Source organism: Dipodomys merriami, unplaced genomic scaffold (genome assembly GCF_024711535.1).
Source record: "Dipodomys merriami isolate MVZ:Mamm:240054 unplaced genomic scaffold, mDipMer1.0.p SCAF_19, whole genome shotgun sequence".
Taxonomy (NCBI): domain Eukaryota; kingdom Metazoa; phylum Chordata; class Mammalia; order Rodentia; family Heteromyidae; genus Dipodomys; species Dipodomys merriami.
This window is the reverse complement of record NW_027203270.1, coordinates 8,473,715-8,492,336: the sequence shown is the minus strand read 5'-3', so window position 1 is coordinate 8,492,336 and position 18,622 is coordinate 8,473,715. Positions and strand designations below refer to the sequence as shown.

The 18,622-nt window shown below is 47.8% G+C and overlaps 2 protein-coding genes across 3 annotated transcripts in view; both read right to left on the bottom strand.

The window, feature by feature from the left end:
• Positions 1-4,749, bottom strand: part of Rffl (ring finger and FYVE like domain containing E3 ubiquitin protein ligase) — an 88,947-nt gene extending 84,198 nt beyond the window's left edge. Inside the window, exon 1 of the mRNA XM_070027207.1 lies at positions 4,732-4,749. The gene's annotated coding sequence lies outside the window, so the exon portion shown is untranslated. The remainder of the gene's footprint in view (positions 1-4,731) is intronic.
• Positions 4,750-4,895: 146 nt separating this feature from the next.
• On the bottom strand, positions 4,896-18,499 carry Rad51d (RAD51 paralog D). 2 transcript variants are annotated; one of them, XM_070027192.1, is made up of 10 exons: positions 18,482-18,499; positions 16,456-16,517; positions 16,164-16,282; positions 11,249-11,330; positions 10,915-11,049; positions 9,720-9,815; positions 7,864-7,954; positions 7,694-7,764; positions 5,634-5,801; positions 4,896-5,473 (listed from the first exon to the last, which is right to left on the bottom strand). In XM_070027192.1, the coding sequence occupies exons 2-10, from the start codon at positions 16,513-16,515 to the stop codon at positions 5,390-5,392; spliced, it is 906 nt and encodes a 301-aa protein (XP_069883293.1). In that variant the 5' UTR covers positions 16,516-16,517; positions 18,482-18,499; the 3' UTR covers positions 4,896-5,389. The 2 variants fall into 2 exon arrangements, with proteins under 2 accessions (XP_069883293.1, XP_069883292.1); XM_070027191.1 differs by lacking the exon at positions 18,482-18,499 and adding an exon at positions 16,816-16,955.
• Between the last annotated feature and the right edge of the window lie 123 nt (positions 18,500-18,622).

Here is an 18,622-nt window from a genome sequence, read left to right as displayed (position 1 = left end):
CTTGATAAAAGGTAGCTGGCCATCGTGACTCACACCAGTAATCCCTGGGAGGGGTGAGAGAAGTCCTGATGGAAGAGGGCTAATGGGTCATGCCTAGCTACTCAGGAGGCTGAGATTAGATGATTATAGTTCAAAACGAGCCCAGGCAGAAAAGTCCATGAGACTCTCATTTCCAATTAATCACCACAAAACTGGAAGTAAAAGTGTGGCTTGAGTGAAAAAGCTAAGGGACAGTGCTGTGATCCTGAGTTCAAGCCCAGTACACAAACACACATACACACACACACACACACACACACACACACACACACACACACACACACACACGAACTAAGGGAACAACTACTAAGTATGGTAATTTCAGCGCTCAAGAGGTTGAGGCAAGAAGATGGAGATTCTCAAGCCAGCCTGGGCTATACAGTAAGATTCTGTCTCAAAAAACAAACATAGGGGCCAGGTACAGGTGGCTCACACCAGTAATCCTAGGTACTCAAGAGGCTAGAATCTGGGGCTGGGAAGGTGGCTCAGTGGTAGAGTGCTTGCCTTGCATGCATGAGGCCCTGGGTTCGATTCCTCAGCACCACATAAGCAAAAAGAAAAAAGCCGGAAGTGGCGCTGTGGCTCAAGTGGTATAGCACTAGCCTTGAGCTGAAGAGCTGAGGGACAGCGCCTAGGCCCAGAGTTCAAGCCCCATGACCGGACCAAAAAAAAAAAAAAAAGAGGCTAGGATCTGAGGATCACGGTTCAAAGCCAGCCTGGGCAGGAAAGGCTGTAAGACTCTTATCTCCAATTAACTACCAGAAAACCAGGGACAGCACCCAGGCCATGAGTTCAAGCCCCAGGACTGGCAAAAAAAATACATATTTTTAATATATGTATAAATACACACATAGTTCTAACTTCATCTGTATGCCTCACAGAACCTCTTCCAATACCTGTCCCCAACACAGTTGTTGTGGGGTTGTGAGGCTTGAACTCAGGGCCTGGGTGTTGTCCTTGAGCCTCTTTGTGCTCAAGGCTTGAGCCACAGCACTATTTCTAGCCTTTTCTGAGTAGTTTATTGGAGATAAAAGTCTCATGGACTTTTCTACCCAGGCTGGCTTTCAACTGTGATTCTCAGATCTCGGCCTCCGTAGCTAAGATCAGAGGCATAAGCCACCAATGCTCAGCTTAGTTGCATAGTTTTAATTGTACCCAGACAACTCCATGCCAGAACACAGCAAAAACCTAGTAAGATCCACATCTAAATCCCTTATCACCTCTTGGCTCAGGAATGCATAGAACCTGTAGTTTTTATTCTGCTTTATTTTCCCTCTAAACCCTTGTCTCTCTTTAATACAAACGATATCTGCCTCCTCCCAGTGTTTGTCATTCTTTTCCCTGGAGGGAATCAGAAAGAGCTGATAAAGTGAATCTCTGATCCAGCTTTTTATGGTGAGCAAAGCTTAAAAGAGGTTGGGATGTGCAACCTTGGCTGCTACCAGGGCAAACAAACTATGAAAAAGAATTTTGTCAAAACATTTACATATTTGCAGCCGAAGGCAGCATGCAGTTGGAAGGAAACAAAGTGGATCTGGCATCAGTTAGATTCAAGTTTGGAGTCCCGTGCTGCAACTCATTAGCTTCCTGTGCTAAACCTTGCTGAGCTCCCCTTTACTGTCTATAAAGGAGTGATTCCTGACACCACTAGCCCCTTCTAAGATCACAATGAAAAGCACACAGAAGAGCTGGATATCCTTCCCTACAGATTATAGGACACTCCCTCAGTGTCTAAAGCATTCACACACAAGGACGCCTAGACCACTGCTCTCTTTATTATTTTGGCAGTACCAGGGGTTGAACTTGGGTGTTCTACCACTTGAGTCATGCCTCAAGTCTCTTTTTGCATGGTTACTTCTGAGGTAGGATATAGCAGGCTGGCCTGGATGCCTGCAGGAAATGTGGCATGATGGTCCAGAGAAGCAGGGAATGAAGCACCTCTCATTGTAAGAGCAGTCAGGCTATATGGTTGGGGATGGAGTCAGCATCCCAATAGGAACAGAATTGTGGATTAGGTAGCTATAATGGTGCAGGCCTAGAATTCCAGCACTCAGGAGGCAGTGACAGGAATCAAGTGACAGGATCAAAGGTTGGAGGCCAGCCTAGGCTACAGAGTAAGCCTGGTCTCAGATAACCAAGTATTGGAGATAGAGCTCACTGGTAGAGCTCTTGCATAGCACATGCAACAAACATCCTAGGTTCAATCCCAACACTGTAAAAACCTATATGGGTAGGAAATTAAAGGCCATTTTGGGATAGAATCCTGAGTCCTAGTCCCCCATCCTGCCATGGAGACTGTTACCATTTTCCTAAGACTCAAATTCTCCCTCCCTCCCTTACCCTCCCCTCCCCTCAGCAGTACTGGGTTTGAACCCAGGGCCCTCACACTTGCTACACTGGCAGTGTAAGCCACACCTCCAGATATTTGTGCTTTTGTTGTTTATGGAATAGGGTCTTGCATTTTTGCCCTGGCCAGCCTGGACCTCAGTCCTCCTATTTATGCTTTCCACCACAGCTGAATGACAAGTACACACCACCCAGCCTTTTCTGCTGAGATGGAGTTGTGAGCTGGCCTGGAACAATCTTCCCTATCCTCCCACATAGGTGGAATGTCAGAGCCTTCCATTACACTCAGCTATTGGCTGAGATGGGAGTCTCATGAACTTTTTTTGCCCAGGCTAGCCTCAAATCATGATCTTCCAGATTCCTGCCTCCCCAGTACCTAGAATTACAGGCATAAGCTACCATTTCCTGGCTCTTTCTCTTTCAATGACTAAATAGGGGTTGGTGATGTAGGTTGGTGGTAGAAAGTTTGCCTCAGCATGTATAAAGCCGTGGTTTTGTTTTGTTTTGTTTTGGGTCCGGTTGTGGGGCCTGAACTCTGGGCCTGGGTGCTGTCCCTCAGCTCTTCAGCTCAAGGCTAGCACTCTACCACTTGAGCCACAGCGCCACTTCCGGCTTTTTTCTTTTTGCTTATGTAGTGCTGAGGAATCGAACACAGGGCCTCAAGCATACAAGGCAAGCACTCTACCATTGAGCCACCTTCCCAGCCCCTAAAGCCGTGGTTTTTATCCCAGCTCTGCAAATAGAATATAGAACATAAAATAATAAAACATTGGGCCTCAGTAAGCCATGAAGTACCTGGACTCACCATGTACAGGTAACGGCAAAAAGAACAACGAAGCTTGCGCCTCCACTTGACTGTTAGTGACTGCTTACAGAATTGCATTGAAAATACAAAAACTCTGAGCTCTGCAGAGTGATAGGTGGTATCTGCTGTGATCTCAGGCTGCTATTCTCAGGAATAACAGGGATTTGCCCTTCCAAATTAATGTATTGTTTCTCATTAAGCTGCAAGAGTATCTCCCTACTCCCCCTCCCCTCTCTCTCACACAGACACAGACACAGACACAGACACACAGACACACAGACACACAGACACACAGACACACAGACACACACACACACACAGACACACACACACAGACACACACACACACAGACACACACACACAGACACACACACACACACACACACACACACACACACACACACACACACACACACACACACACACACACACACACACACACACACACACACACACACACACACACACACCCTCCCCCCCCAGGGTCTTCTGTGGAAGCAAGGGTCAGACTTTAGATTCCCCAAACCTGTCCTCACTCAGACACCCTTTAGTTTGTCACTCATTCCTCATCCTCCACACTTGCTTCTATCCCTGCTGCATCCATCACCTGTAAATGTCCTATCTTCTGCTGGTACTAAGGCTTGAACTCAGCGCCTGGGCACTGTCCCTGAGCTTCTTTGGCTTAAGGCTAGCACTCACCTCTTGAGGACTTTTTCTGTTTATGTGGTACTGAGGAATTGAACCCAAGGTTTCATGCACGCTAGGCAAGAACTCTACCACTAAGCCACATTCCCAACCTTGTCCTTAGCTTTTTCACTCAAGGCTGGCATTCTACCTCTTGAGCCACAGCTCCACTTCCAATCTTTTGGTGGTTAATTGGAGATAGAAGTCTCATGGACTTTCCTGTCTGGGTTAGCTTTGAACCATGATCCTCAGATCTCAGCCTCCGGAGTAGATAGGATTACAGGTGTGAGCCACCATTGTCCTATCTTCTAAGTGTAATTCTGACTCCCTTTTCCTGTGGCCAAAACAACTAATTACACAACAGATTTCCTTTTAAAAATGTGGTCAGTAAACAATCCTGATCATTTTTCTACTTCTCCTTCCATTCTATTCCCTGGCGTCATTCTGCCCTCCCAGCCATGGTGACAGCTCTCAGATGAATGGCCACAGTGCTGGTAACAGACAGGGGGAGGGGGTGTTCATCCACCAGGCACGAGGCTGTGGTACAGCTGGCAGGCAGAGAGATGTAATTATACTGCATCTTGGAGCCACCAGCAATGAATTTCTACATAAAGGACTAGATTTGCCATGTATTATTTACACCAGCATCAATTTTCCCAGCTGGCTCTATTTACTGTGCAAATTCTCCTCTGTCTGTTTATGGGCAAGGCCATGGTTCAGCACCTCTGGTTACTCTACACAGGCCCCACAGGGCACCAAGCACATGAAATGAGGGGCTAGATTCACCGGGAGCAGGCCATAGCCTTCCTTCCTGTTAAATTATATCCCTGGGACAGCAGCAAGCTCACATTCTTACACAGTCCTGGTGATGCATGCAGGTGTATGAAACCACAGCAGGAGAGGAAGAACCAGCACTCTTTGAGGGCTTCACTGGGGAGAAATGAAAAAACAACCCTATAGGAAAGTGGTTCTGGAGTTTAGGATAGTTCTTTTTTGTGTATTTCAAGAGCAAAACATCCATGACTAAGTATGCATTTAATGAGATTATTCCTACCCAGTAACTCAGAAACAGAGCTAAGCTAACTCAGAGACAGCTCCACCTTACAGATGGAAAGACAGAGGCCAACAAAGAAACACAAGGAGGGAACAAAGGCAAATCCCTCCGTTTAGCTTCCTGGCTCAATCACTGTGCTAGGACTGAACACAGGATCAGAGGGTGACGCTCAGACCTGTTCATTCATCATTAGTGTCCTTCAGAGATGCCTGGGCCAGGGTCAATCAGTTCCACTGGAAACTCAGAGGGAGGACACCAAGGAGCACAGCTGGGTGCTTCCAACTGCAGCATCCTGCCCGGCCCGTGGGTCCATGTACTTCCAGAATGAGTCTTTTCAGTCAGCCTGAGAGCTTCTGCAGTCCCAGGTGCCACGAAGCAGTGGACAGCAGTTTTCCAGGAAGGAAAAGATGGGGGAAGAGGAGAAGCCTCAGTGCCTCTCTTTTCCAATCAACAGTGCCAGTCATGTCTGCTCTCCCAGAACCACCAGGCTTTCCTCTTGGAACCCCCATGTCCCAATGTCTACCACCTGTTGGAATCCTGTTGGCTAGACAAAGAGATAGGAGATAAGGTAAGTTGAGCTAAGCAACCCAAGTGGGTAGGCTCTTTTGTGGCAGGGTTTTACCATGGAAAAATTCAGTGAGACATCCATGGGCATGGAAACCACCCTCCAGGGAAACCACTGGCACCTCTCGGGGCTGGCTCACCTGACGGGGAGACTTGGTCAGACATGCTGTTCGCAGGCAGCTGCCTGATGCTCTGGCCCCTTCGGTGATGTCCAGGAGAATTCGGGTGCTGGGAACAAAGCTCCAGGAGCGTCCAAGGGCAGGTTTGAGCCTCCCAGTGTCCCTGTCTCTGGTCAAGTGGTTGGCCACCTGCAGAAAAGGCTTACAATTCCTACTGATCCTCTTTTTTTTCCCTCATCCTGGGGTTTGAACTCTGGACAATGGTCCCTGAGCTTTTGTGCTCAAGGTTAGCACTCTACCATTTGTGCCATAGCTCCACTTCCAGCTTTTTGTGGTTAGTAATGAGAAGAGTCTCACAGACTTTCCTGCCTAGGCTGATTTCAAACCACAATCCTCAGATCTCAACCTCCTGAGTAGCTAGGATTATAGGCATGAGCCATTGATGCCCAACCCTACTGTTTTTTTGTTTTTTGTTTCTTTGTCGATTGTGGGGATTGAACTCTGGGTCTGGGTGCTGTCCCTAAGCTCTTCAGCTCAAGGCTAGTGCTCTACCACTTGAGCCACAGCAGAAGGCTAAGATCTGAATATCAAAGTTGAGAGCCAGCTGGGCAATTAATTATTTAATTAATCTCCAATTAACTAGCAAAACGCTAGAGTTGGAGCTGTAGTTCAAATGATAGAGTGCCTGCCTTGAGTGAATAAAGCTAAGCAAGAGCAGTAGGCCCTGCGAAACTCCAGTATCAGCACAAAACAAACAAACAAAAACTTATATAAAGAACATGGGAAAGCCAGGCACCAGTGGCTCATACCTGTAAGCCTAGCTACTCAGGAGGCTGAAATCTGAGGATCATGGTTCAAAGCCATCCTGGGCAGGAAAATCTATGAGACACTTACCTCCAATAAACCACCAAAAAGCCAGAAGTGGAGCTGTGGCTCAAGTGTAGCCTTGAGCAAAAGAGGCTCAGGGATAGCACCTAGGGTCTGAGTTCAAGCTCTAGGATGTGAAAAACACAAAACAAAAAAACACAGGAAACAGAAATAGTAAGGGTTTTTTTTTGTTGTTGTTTCTTTTGTTTAAATAAGGTTAGTTTGGCTAGAAAATTGATTTAAAGGATAAGTATATATGCTAATAGAGGAAAGACTTTAGAGATAAAATATTAATATGGCTTCTGTGGATGTAGAAACTGATGGCTCATGCCTATAATCCTAGCTACTCAAGAGGCTGAGATCTGAGGACTGTAGTTCAAAACTAGGCTGAATAGGGAAGTCTGTAGGAGTCCAAAGCTGGTAGTAGAGTTGTGGCTCAAGTGGTAGAGCACTAGCCTTGAGCAAAAGGACTCAAGGACAACTTTCAGGCTCTGAGTTCAAACCCCAGGATGTGCAAAATAAATATACAACAACAAAAAATAAGTAACACAAAACTCTGCTTTCTTCGTAAGCAGAAAAGGTCACTCTAATAGCATAAAGAAGAGCCTGGCGCTGGTGGCTCATGCCTGTAATCCTAGCTACTCAGGAGGCTGAGATCTGAGGATCGCGGTTCAAAGCCAGCCCGGGCAGGAGAGACCGTGAGACTCCTATCTCCAATAAACCACCAGAAAACCGGAAGTGGCGCTGTAGCTCAAGTGGTAGAGCGCTCGCCTTGAGCTGAAGAGCTGAGGGACAGCGCCCAGGCCCAGAGTTCAAGCCCCATGACCGACCAAAAAAAAAAAAAAAGTACTTGTAGGAAACTCTTGAAACAGGAAAATATTGGGACAGGAAATACATCAGTAGTTGCCTGAGCCTGGGAAACTTTCAGTAGAGTAACAAGACTGAATCCAACTGGTTTAATTAATCAAACTTCAAATAAGTAGAGTCTACATATATTATACCTCAAGAAACCAGTCTTAATAGCCAGACATTGTCTTAGCTATTCCCTTAGCTAATCCAATCCTTTCTCTCAAAGTCCAGATCTCCAGCTGACCCAGGGAAGTTGGGCTATGCCCCTTTCCTAAAGGACTACACTGGGGCTCTGAGCTGCCACTGAAAGGAACTAAAGAGCTGTAATCAGAAGTAAACTCCATAGGCCAAGCCTGCCTTCTTACCACCACAGCCAGGTTGAGATCCCGGGCCAGGATCTTCAGCTCTTGGGCCAGCTGCACCATCAGGGCCAAGCCTGGGGTAGGAGGAACAGAGGGGCAGGGCAGCAGAGGACCAGGGACAGGGCTGAGAGGTAAGGTTCCCCCCGCCCCTCAGGCTGTGCCATATCACTCACCTTCCCTCTGCTGACCTCCTAGAAGAGGGGCCACCACTGCTGCAACTGAATCTACAACCACCACCTTCACAGCCCCTGAAGAACCTATCACCTGGAGGGGAGGGAAGAAGTAGGTATGGTTGAGTCAATGGGGCACAAAGGACAAGCCTGTTCTTCTGGGTAATCAGAGACAGCTTCTCAGCCCAGACACTGCTGCATGTGGAATTGCAACATAGATGCATAATGGAACATGTGGGTGGACAATGGATTTAAATTCCAGGACAAACCCAATGTCAATGGCTCACTATTACAATCCTAGCTACTCAGGAGGCCAAGATCTAAGGATGACAGTTTAAAGACAGCCTAAGCAGGAGCATGAACTTAAGAACCTGGGTGCTGTCCCTTAGCTTTTTTTTTTTTTCCCGCTCAAGGCTGGCACTCTGCCACTTGAGTCACAGTTTCACTTCCAGCTTTTTTGTTGGTTAACTTGAGATAACAATCTCATGGAATTTCCTGTTCAGGTTGGCTTCAAGCTACAATACTCAGATCTCAGCCTCCCAAGTAGCTAGAATTACAGGTATAAGCCACTGGCACCCAGTCACTTTCTTGATATAATACCCTGGGTATATTCATAGCAACATGTCATGTTTTGAGGCAAGAGAAAAAGGTTGAGATGGACTAAACTAGTCAAAGGTTTTTTGTTTGTTTTTTTTTCAAATTTGCAGTCTATAAATGATGCACCAAACCCTGTCTTAAGAACCTAGCAGGGTGGCTCAGTACCAACCCAAATGCTGTTCAACTCTCTTACCTTTTCATTGTCAACATGATTCTGAATATATTCAGGTACTGGACAGAAACTGCCTGACTATAGAGAATGAAGGCCCAGCTCCTGGTATAAGATAGACAGACAGAATAAATAAATAGAAAGGAAGGAAGGAAGGAAGGAAGGAAGGAAGGAAGGAAGGAAGGAAGGAAGGAAGGAGTGGTGATAAAGTACTTGCCTAAAATACATAGGCCAAGAATTCTACTCCAAGCACCATTTTTTAGGGGGTGGGGTTATACTGGGATTTGAACTTAGGTCCTTGTACTTACTAAGCAGGTTCTCTACTGCTGAGCAACACCTCTAGCCCCCTCCTCTCCTTTTTTCCTCCAATACTGAAGTTTGAACTCAAGGTCTCATGATTGCTCAGCTTGCTTGCTGGCTGACACTCTACCACTTGAGCCATGCCTCCAGCCTAGTGTCTTGATGGTTATTTTGAAGATGGAATCTCATGGATTTTTCCAAATCTTTTCCAACTAGTTATAAGCAGGGGAGGGGACATCCACTAGTGGGCTCTGGGAATAGTTTTTCTTCCCTGATAAAAGGGAAGAAGTACTGAAAAGAATGATCTGTCTCTCAGTGACCTGAATATGGAGAATATGTGCATGTATGAAGGCAAGATGCTTGGAGCTACAGCAGCCACTTTGCAATCATGAGAAAAAGAACAAGAAACCAGACTCACAACCTAGTGCCCTAATATTGAGCACTTGCCAGTCTCATGAGTCCTATTCTTAAGGTTCAAGTCTCTGTCAGACAGACTCTATTACATGCAGCTGAAAGTACTCCTAATTCATTTTAGGAAGGAATGCAAAGGTGGATACAATACAACACGATTCTTATACTTAATGAGCTCCATGTTTAGTGGGAATGGTAGACATGTAAATAGTGATGAGCAAAATGGGGCACTCAGGAATTCTACCTTGGAAATGGCAAGCACAGCTGGTCACCAGAATGCACATCTGCATTTGCCAATAACATACATCATAGTCCATATGCCCACAGATTGACAGTAACTGGCCAGGTAGGCAAAGCAAGGAGGGACAGACAGCAGGCTTACCTGCTGGGCCACTGTACCCCGCAGGTCCTGTAGGACATCTAGCACCTGGAAGATGTCAAATGCATGAGCCACCTGGATCCTCTGGAGAGCTGCTGCCTGAGAGGTTACAGAGGGAAACAGAAGATGGTTAAAGAAGCAATGAAGAGAAACCGCAAGGCTGAGGATGGGAAGAGACACTTGAATGCAATGCAAACAGGCTTTGTCTCTGGGCTGGATCTCAGCCACAGCTGCCTGGCTACTGAACTGTAAGATACTGAATCTGAAATTCAGCTGGGCACCAGTGGCTCAAACCTTAATCCTTGCTACTCAAGAGGCTGAGATCTAAGCCAGTCTGAGCAGAAAAGTCCATGAGAATCAAGCACTGTAATCTTAGCTACTCAGGAGTCTGAGATCTGAAGATCATGACTGAGAGCTGAGGGATCACAGTTCAAAGCCAGTCTGTGCAGGGAGGTCTGTGAGACTCTTATCTCCACCTAAAAAAAAAAAAAACAAAAAACAAAAACAAAAAAACAGTAGCAGAGCTATGGCTCAAAGTGGTAATAGTGCTAGACTTGAGCTAAAAAAAAAACAACAAAAGCAGAAACAAATAACAGCTCAGGGACAGTGCCCATGCCCCAACACCAACACACACAAAAAAGTCCATGATCTCTTATCTATAATTAACCAGCAAAAAGCCAGAAGTGGAGATATAGCTCAAGTGGTAAGTGCCAACCTTGAGTGAAAAAGCTACGGAAGTGCTCAAGGCCCTGAGTTCAAGCCTCAGTATTAGAGCACATGCACGTGCGCGTGTGCACGCACATACGCGTGCACACATACACACACACATACACATGATACTTAAAACTCAGTGAGAAAGAGAAATAGAATTGATCAGTAAGTCCTGGGAGGGCCATGTGGGTGATGACAGCACTAGCTGGGCAGGATGCAGGGGGGATACAGGGAGGGATGCAGGGGGGTTACAGAGGGGATCTGGGAGGATGCAACAGGGATCCTGGGGTAGATGCTGAAGAGGATACAGAGAGGATGTTGGCTTGGGGGGTCGGGGGGGACAGAGTTGCAAGGGATGCAGGACCATCAGCAGAACTGCAGGTTTCAAAGCAAGAACCCACTCAGATGGCCCAGATTCTCACAGGGATGTCAGGGTCCTGCCTATAGTGTCCGCTTCTTAAAGGAATCCAGTCGTCCCACCTCTTACCTGTTCTTCCTCGTCCTGGGTTCTAGCCTGCAGTAGCTGGAGGAGGCGAGAGGCTGTCAGTCCTCCACTGGAATCAATGTACAGGACACTCTGCTTCAGGCTGTGGGCCACATTTGCAGCCACACAAAGACAGAGCTAGAAAGAGATCAGGGTACTAAGTGAGCCTGATCCCGGAGGTGGGGGTCCCATAGGAGCTGCGACCATATCCTGCCCAGCTTCCAGTGACCCAGCTCATCTCTGTTGACCAGTGAACCCATGGGACACAGGAGCCCCTTGGGGGATGGAGTGTTATACACCCACCTCCCCCAATCCTCCTGGGGCTACCCTCCCATACCTGGGTTTTGCCACTACCCGGGCCTCCTACAACTTCAGTCACTTCTCCAGTATAGAGACCAGCATCAAGCAGCTTGTCCAGGCTGATGGCAGAAGCAGAAAGACCATCAACCCGGGCATTGGGGAGGAAGAGAGAAGGAAAGCACATCACAGTATATACTGAAATCAATAATCCCAGCACTGGGGAAGCCGAGGGAGGAGGTGTGCAAATTCAAGGCCTTCCTGAGCTGGGCTGGGGGTGTAGCTCAGTGTAGAGTGCTTACTGAGCATATACAAGGCCCTGATGGGTTTACTTACTAGTATTTCCCAAAACTTGTGTTTTGTTTTTTGTTTTTGCCAGTCCTAGGGCTTGAACTCAGAGCCGGTATAGTGTCCCTGATCTTCTTTTGCTCAAGGCTAGCACTCTATCCCTTAAGCCACAGTGCCACTTACAGCTTTTACTGTTTATGTGGTGTTGAGGAATTGAACCTAGAGCTTCATGCATGCAAGTTGAGCACTCTACCACTAAGTCACATTCCCAGCCCATAACTTGTTATTTATTTATTTACTGATGTGTGTGTGTGTGTGTGTGTGTGTGTGTGTGTGTGTGTGAGAGAGAGAGAGAGAGAGAGAGAGAGAGAGAGAGAGAGCACACACACACTGGTAAAGGGCTTGAACTCAGCCTGGGTGCTGTCTCTTAGCTTTTCTGCTCCACGCTGGTGCTCTACCATTTGAGCCGCAGCTCCACTTCTGGAGTTTTAGTAATTCAAGTCTCATGGACTTTCCTGCCCAGACTGGCTTCAAACCAGGATCCTCAGAAATCAGCCTCCTGAGTAGCTAGGATTACAGGCATGAGCCACCAGAGCCTAGCTAGGTTTAATATTTGTGCATGTCCTGTCCACTATTTGCTCAAAAAAAAAAAAAAAAAAAAAAACCAACTATTTTTCTCCCTAGCTTCTTGTAGCTTTATATGTTTTTTTTTTCCAGGGCTGAGAACCGAACCCAGGGTCTTGTGCATGCCAGGCGGGCGCCCTTCTGCTGGGCTAAACCCCCAGCCCCATCTCCCTAGCTTCTTGTAACTTTGTCAAAACTCAGCTGTACAAGGACTTGCCTGGTGGCACATACCTGAAACCCCAGATACAAAAATAGGAAGATTGTCTTAGAGGCCAGCTCAGGAAAAATGTGAATGAATTCCACCAAAAAATAAGCCTGGTGGGCAGTCACACCTACAATCCTAGCTATTCTAGAGGTAGAGATAAGAGAATTAAGGCCCAAGGCTCATCTAGGCAAAAGTATAAGACCATATTAAAAACAAACTAAAGAAAAAAGGACCGGGGTCAGGGTTCAAACAGTTGAGTGCTTGACTAGCAAACACAGGTCCTGAGTTCAAAACAACAACAACACAACACATCAGCTGTGAACCTACTTCAGAGGTATATTTCTCACTCATATTCATCTGATTATTATAGCTGTACAGTATGCCTTAATGTTTGGTAGAGTTGATCCATCCAACTTTATCCTCCTGCAAAATCATGTTCAACATTCTAGGTACTGGTGTTTTTATAGAGCTATCAAAGTATCTATAAAACTCTTGCCAGGTCTGTGATAGAAATTGCATTAAACCTATGGATCACTGGGGAGGAATGGACACTTGCTAGGTAGACTTTCCAATTCACAGTGTGCCTCTGCATCTTGGTCCTTTTTTTTTTGCCAGTCCTGGGGCAACTCAGAAGCTGAGGGCCTGGGCATTATCCCTGAGCCTCTCTGTGCTCAAGGCTAACACTCTACCACTTGAGCCACAATGCCACTTCTTTTTTCTGTTTATGTGGTACTGAGGAATCAAACCCAGGGCTCCATGCATGCTAGGCAAGCACTCCACCACTAAGCCACATTCCTAGCCCCTCTGAACCCTTTTTACCTTGTCTATCAGCGCTGGTTCGCTTTCAGCATACAATCCCTACATGTATGTGCTTTGTCAGACACACCAAGTATTTATTTGCTTTGGAGCAACTGTAAAAGGCTTTGTGCTTTTCATCTCAGGGTCCATGTATTTGCTGAGAGCACATGGAAATGCAATTGATTTTTATGTGTTAATCTGGTATCCTGCAATTTTGCTGAACTCTCTTATTAGTTCTGGGAGTTTGTAATTATTTTTTTTATTTGCTTGTTTTTTGTCTGTCTCCCTCATCTAATTAAAGCACCCTGGGGCAAGGACCAGGCCGCATCCCTGATACATCTCTAGTACTAGCACCAGGCCTAAAACCCAGGAGACATTTGCTAAAGAAATGAGTAATAGAACAGTTTTCACTTCTCCTTTTCCTTCTCCTTCTTCCTTCTTCCTCCTCCCCCTCTTCTTCCCTCCCTCTCTCCTTTTCTCCTCCTCCCCCCTTCCTTCTCTTTCTCCCCCCCCCTTTTTTTTTGGTGCTCATACTAGGGATTGAACTGAGGTATTTTTTCTTAGCTGTTTTGCTCAAGGTTAGCATTCTAGCACGTAAGCCCCAGCTCCATGTCTGGCTTTTCTGGTAGTTTAGTGAAGAGACTCATAGATTTCCCTTCCCTGAGTTGGCTTCGAACCTCAATTCTCAGATCTCAGCCTCCTGAGTAGCTAGGATTACAGGCATGAGCCATCAGCACCCAGCTCTTGTCACATTTCTTCTTCAACCTCTCCCACTCTCACTTGCCCTAGTTTAGACCCACACCAGCTCCACCTTGCCCTTTCTCTTCCCATCTGTCCTGCACTTTTTTACCCCACTTCCCTAAATGCTACTTTCTTGATAGCATCCCACCTTGAAAGAAGAAGCAGGGTTGGCAAGTTAAAGTTAAGAGTTCAGTTCTTGGGCTGTGATTGTGGCTTAGTGGTAGAGTGCTTGCCAAGCATGCATGAAGCCCTGGGTTCAATTCCTCAGTGCTACATAAACAGAAAAAGCTGTAAGTGGCACTGTGGCTCAAGTGGTAGAGTGCTAGCCTTGAACAAAAGAAGCTTAGGGACAGTGCTCAGGCCCTGAGTTCAAGCCCCAGGACTGGCAAAAAAAAAAAAAAACTAAAAGAGTTCAGTTCTTGGCCCTGACCTCAAGTGTCTGGTCTTTATTTACTAGTTGCAATGTCTTGAGCAAGTCACTTACCCTGAGTTCCAACAGCAATGTGCTTACTCCTTAGGGGTCAGGAAGAACAAAGAAAATCACATACTGAGAAGCACTGAGCACAGAGCCTGATTCATGGCAAGCACCACATAAAAGTCCACAGGTCCCTCAATGTCAAGACCACAACTTTTAGGTCTTTCCAGCGTGTGATCTCCCTGCAGTGACCCACAGCTGCAAGGTCCATTCCCTTTCTTCCCAAGCCCCAAAGCTAACTGCTTCCTGTTAATTCCTTCCTCTTGGTGCAGCCTTCCTGAGTGCCTACACAGCTCCCCTATTTACTTGCTATCTCGTAGGCCCATGAAATGTCATACTAAGGGCAAGGGCCTTGCCTCACTGGAGGACACACTATCCGCTCATTTGACACCCAGTAGGCACTCTAAGGTTTGCTGGACAAAGCTAGGGGCTCACACTGAGATCCCAGTATTAGAAACTCAAGGCTCCCAACCAGTGAAAGCAAGCACTATGCTGTGTGAACCTCTCCAAGAGAACGTGTTAGAGAAGCAGCCAGGGCAACACAGATCCAAAGACCTCTGTGATGGCAGCAATATTCATCATACTCTGCACAAACAGGCCAGGAGAAAGGTCAGACTCACTTGGCTAGAAAACACCAGTTGTCTTCCAGCTCTTTCCATCCCAAACAACGTGGTATAATTTAAGGGCTCCATTCAGGGAGCCTGCTGGTACACAAATATAATGAAGGCACCAGGTTCTGGGTTCACATGGCTAGGGTGCAAGCCACACCTCTGCCACTTACTCTTCTAGGGCTAAATGCAAGGGAGCCTAACAAGCTCGAATGAGCAGTGGCTGAGGAGAGACTACACATAACCTACAGTCAGGAAACCCCTGCCCTGTTCTTGCTCACTCTATCCTGAAGCGTCACGGAAGGCTGCAATACTACTGACATCTGGTGTTAGGTGTGTGTGTGTGTGTGTGTGTGTGTGTGTGTGTGTGTGTGTGTGTGTGTGTGTGTGTGTGTGTGTGTGTGTGTGTGTGTGTGTGTGTGTGTGTGTGTGTGTGTGTGTGTGTGTGTGTGTGTGTGTGTACTGGTATTTGAACTCAGGGTAGGGTGCTGTCCTTTACCTTTTTCACGTGTGTGTGTGTGTGTGTGTGTGTGTGTGTGTGTACTGGTATTTGAACTCAAGGTAGGGTGCTGTCCTTTACCTTTTTCACTTGAACCACACCTCCAATTCCAGATTTTTTGGTGGTTAATTGGAGATGAGAGTCTCACAGATGGGGCTGGGAAGGTGGCTCAGGGGTAGAGTGCTTGCCTTGCATGCATGAGGCCCTGAGTTCCATTCCTCAGCACCACATAAGCAGAAAAGGTCAGAAGTGGCACTGTGGCTCAAGTGTAGAGCGCTAACCTTGAGCTGAAGAGCTGAGGGACAGCGCCCAGGCCCTGAGTTCAGGCCTCATGACGGCAAAAAAAAAGTCTCACAGACTTTTCCTGCCGGGACTGGCTTTGAACCATGATCCTCAGATCTCAACCTCATGAATTATACATGTGAGCCTCCAGTGCCTGGTTTGAGTTAGAGGACAGTAGTAGTAGTAGTAGTAGTAGTAGTAGTAGTATTTTCTCAGTTGGGAGTAGGGGAGGTGATTCTGATACCTAATGTGTGGCTAGATGGACAGAGCAACGCCACCTCCACAATTACTCCTCCGAAAGAACCAAGAGTGCAGAGGCTGTGCATCCCTACCCAGGGTGTTACTGTTATAAGGTAAGACAGCTCAGAAGTCCCAAGGTTCTCCTTCCCATTGGTCCAGAAAGTCTTTCTCATGCCCCAAACACATAGGTCTAACCTTTCAATGCCAGTGGGCAGGATGGCAGTGGAGGTCTTCAGTTCCTCATAGAGGTCAGCACCATTCAAGGGGAAAGCTGAGAACTGGGCCAGAAGCACCCGCCTCAGGGCGACCAGGGCCTGCCAAAGGGGTGGGCACTCAAGCTCAGATGTCGACCGTTTCCTCTGCCCACCCATCCTGGATCTCAGGTGGCTCTCCTTGACCAACCTCAGGGAACTCTAGACTCCCAGAGGGTCAGGGACAGGACTTGAGGGGAAGGGGAACGCCAATCGATCACGGACCATGAGCTCACCTTGTAAGACAGGCTACACTTCTGGGCCACCTCCTCTAGGTTTGCAGCAGCCAGGTCCATCACTGAGAACAAAACACACGTACAAGCTGACCAGCAGGCCGGTGGCACGGCCTGGGCTTCCCGCGCCTGGGTTTGCCTCTTCTGAACTAGGGTGTCCATTCTACCTGGAGCCAGCAGGTTCGGGACGCCCAGCACACAGTAGGGCCTCCTCCTGTGGGCCTGCCCTCCCCCATCGCTGGGCTCCCGCTCGCTCCCAGCCTCCCCCAGCCGCTCCAGGGCTGGCAGGGGAGGGAAGGCGTCCGGCCAGGGCGCCGCTGGGCCCCGGATGACGGGAGGGGGGGGGCGCCCAGGCTGTGTCACCTGTCTTGACCCCGCCGCTCCTCAGCAGCTGGACCATCTCCTCCGTGAGGCCCGGGCACAGTCCCGCCCTGAGCACCCCCATGGCCCCTGGGGCTGCCGGGACCGCCGGTCACTTGTGCATCCGCCCCCCCCCCCCCTTTCCAGACTCTTCTTTCAGGTGAGGACTCGGCGCGCCGGCCGCTCGGCGCTCGCCTGCACAAGCCGCGCCGCCACTTCCTGGTTCCGGGTTCGCGCGCGCCGCGTCGGCTTGGCCTGCAGCGCCCTCTGCCGACAATGCCGGTGGAACAGCGGCGCCCCGCTCGCCCAGCTTCAAGCCACGCCCCTTGCCCTGGAAGCCCCGCCCCGCCCGGGGACACCTTTCCCGCCTCCCCCCCCCACCCCGAGGCCACGCCCTCGCGTCTCCTCGCACATGCGCCCATGATCGCTCTTCTTCACCTCTTTCCTCAAAAGACATCTTTCCAGTGAATGGGCTGTGGGTCAGCCCCCTACCCCAACCCTGGGGATAATAAATTAAGAAGGAAGGGAGACAGTCTCTACCACAGAATCGTAAGTCACGTAATTCCAGGTTATATGACAGGTGCCAAGATGCAGTAAACACGTGCAAATATAATTTGCTATTTGGAAGTGTCCCTTGCAACATCTGCGGGAAGAAATGACTTCACAAACAATATAGTCCAAGATACTATTTGCATCCATATTTGATAGGTGTGGAAACTGAATCTATGTAAAGCTAAGTCACTTGCCAAAAGTTACACAGAGGGACAACTGGGTTTCAAATATACATCCAAGCTGGGCCTGGTACAAGCCTGAAATCCAAGCTACTCTGGAGGAGGCAGAGACTGAGACTAGAGGACAGAGTTGGAGGTCAGCTCTTGGAAAGGGAAGGTAGCAGTAAAACAGCCAGCCCCTATCTCAAAAACAAAATACATTAACTCTAGCAGCATGGCTCAAGGTGTAATGAGAAGGCCTTGGCTTCAATCCCCACTGCAAAAACAAAAACAAAATTCACTGAGTACAGAGCCAGTGACGTTTGAAGAGTCCCCTTCTGACAAAGGGTGAACAACTGCAGCAGTGGTACTCGCTGGACACCACAGCTTGTAGATCAATGAGAAGGATAAACAGGAAGTGAGGAAAGAGGTGAGATTGTTCTAAAAAAAATTGTACACATTACCTGACTTATGTAACTGTAACCCTTCTGTATATCACCTTCATGATAACAATAAAAAATATTAAAAAGTTAATTGAGAGTAAAAACAGAGGCAAATTAAAAAAAAAAAAAAAAAAAAGGAGTCCTCTTTCTCTCCATCCCTGGAAGTAAGGGCCTATCTTTTTCTCCTATATGAGTTTCCTTGAGAACAACAATAATGTCTGGCCCATTTAAAAAATCCTTCTACAGTTCCTACCATTATCACTCAAGAATTTGAGCTTACTTTGGAGTGAGGGTGTGGCCCATTTAGAATGAATGCCAGCTGCAAACCTAGCCCTAAGTGAGCTAAAAGCACTCAGCTACCTACCACCTGTGTTTCTCCACCACCCACCTGGCTGGACATAGTGAGCTTTACTGCTGACAGCATCAGGACACAGAGCCTCAGGAGCTACAGACGAAGCCTCCCTTGTGCAGGGCCTTTCCAGAGCTGCCTCCCTCTGCCAGGTGTAGTTTTCTCACCCTTCTGCTCATCATCTTAGGGCAGCTGAGAAGAGCACAGGTGTGAAGTACGTAGAGGTCCTCGGGGGCAGCTGTAGCCCTAGAAGAGGCCTAAGGAGCAGTGCATTGTGTTCCTTGGCTCTACCTCACCCAATACCCTGG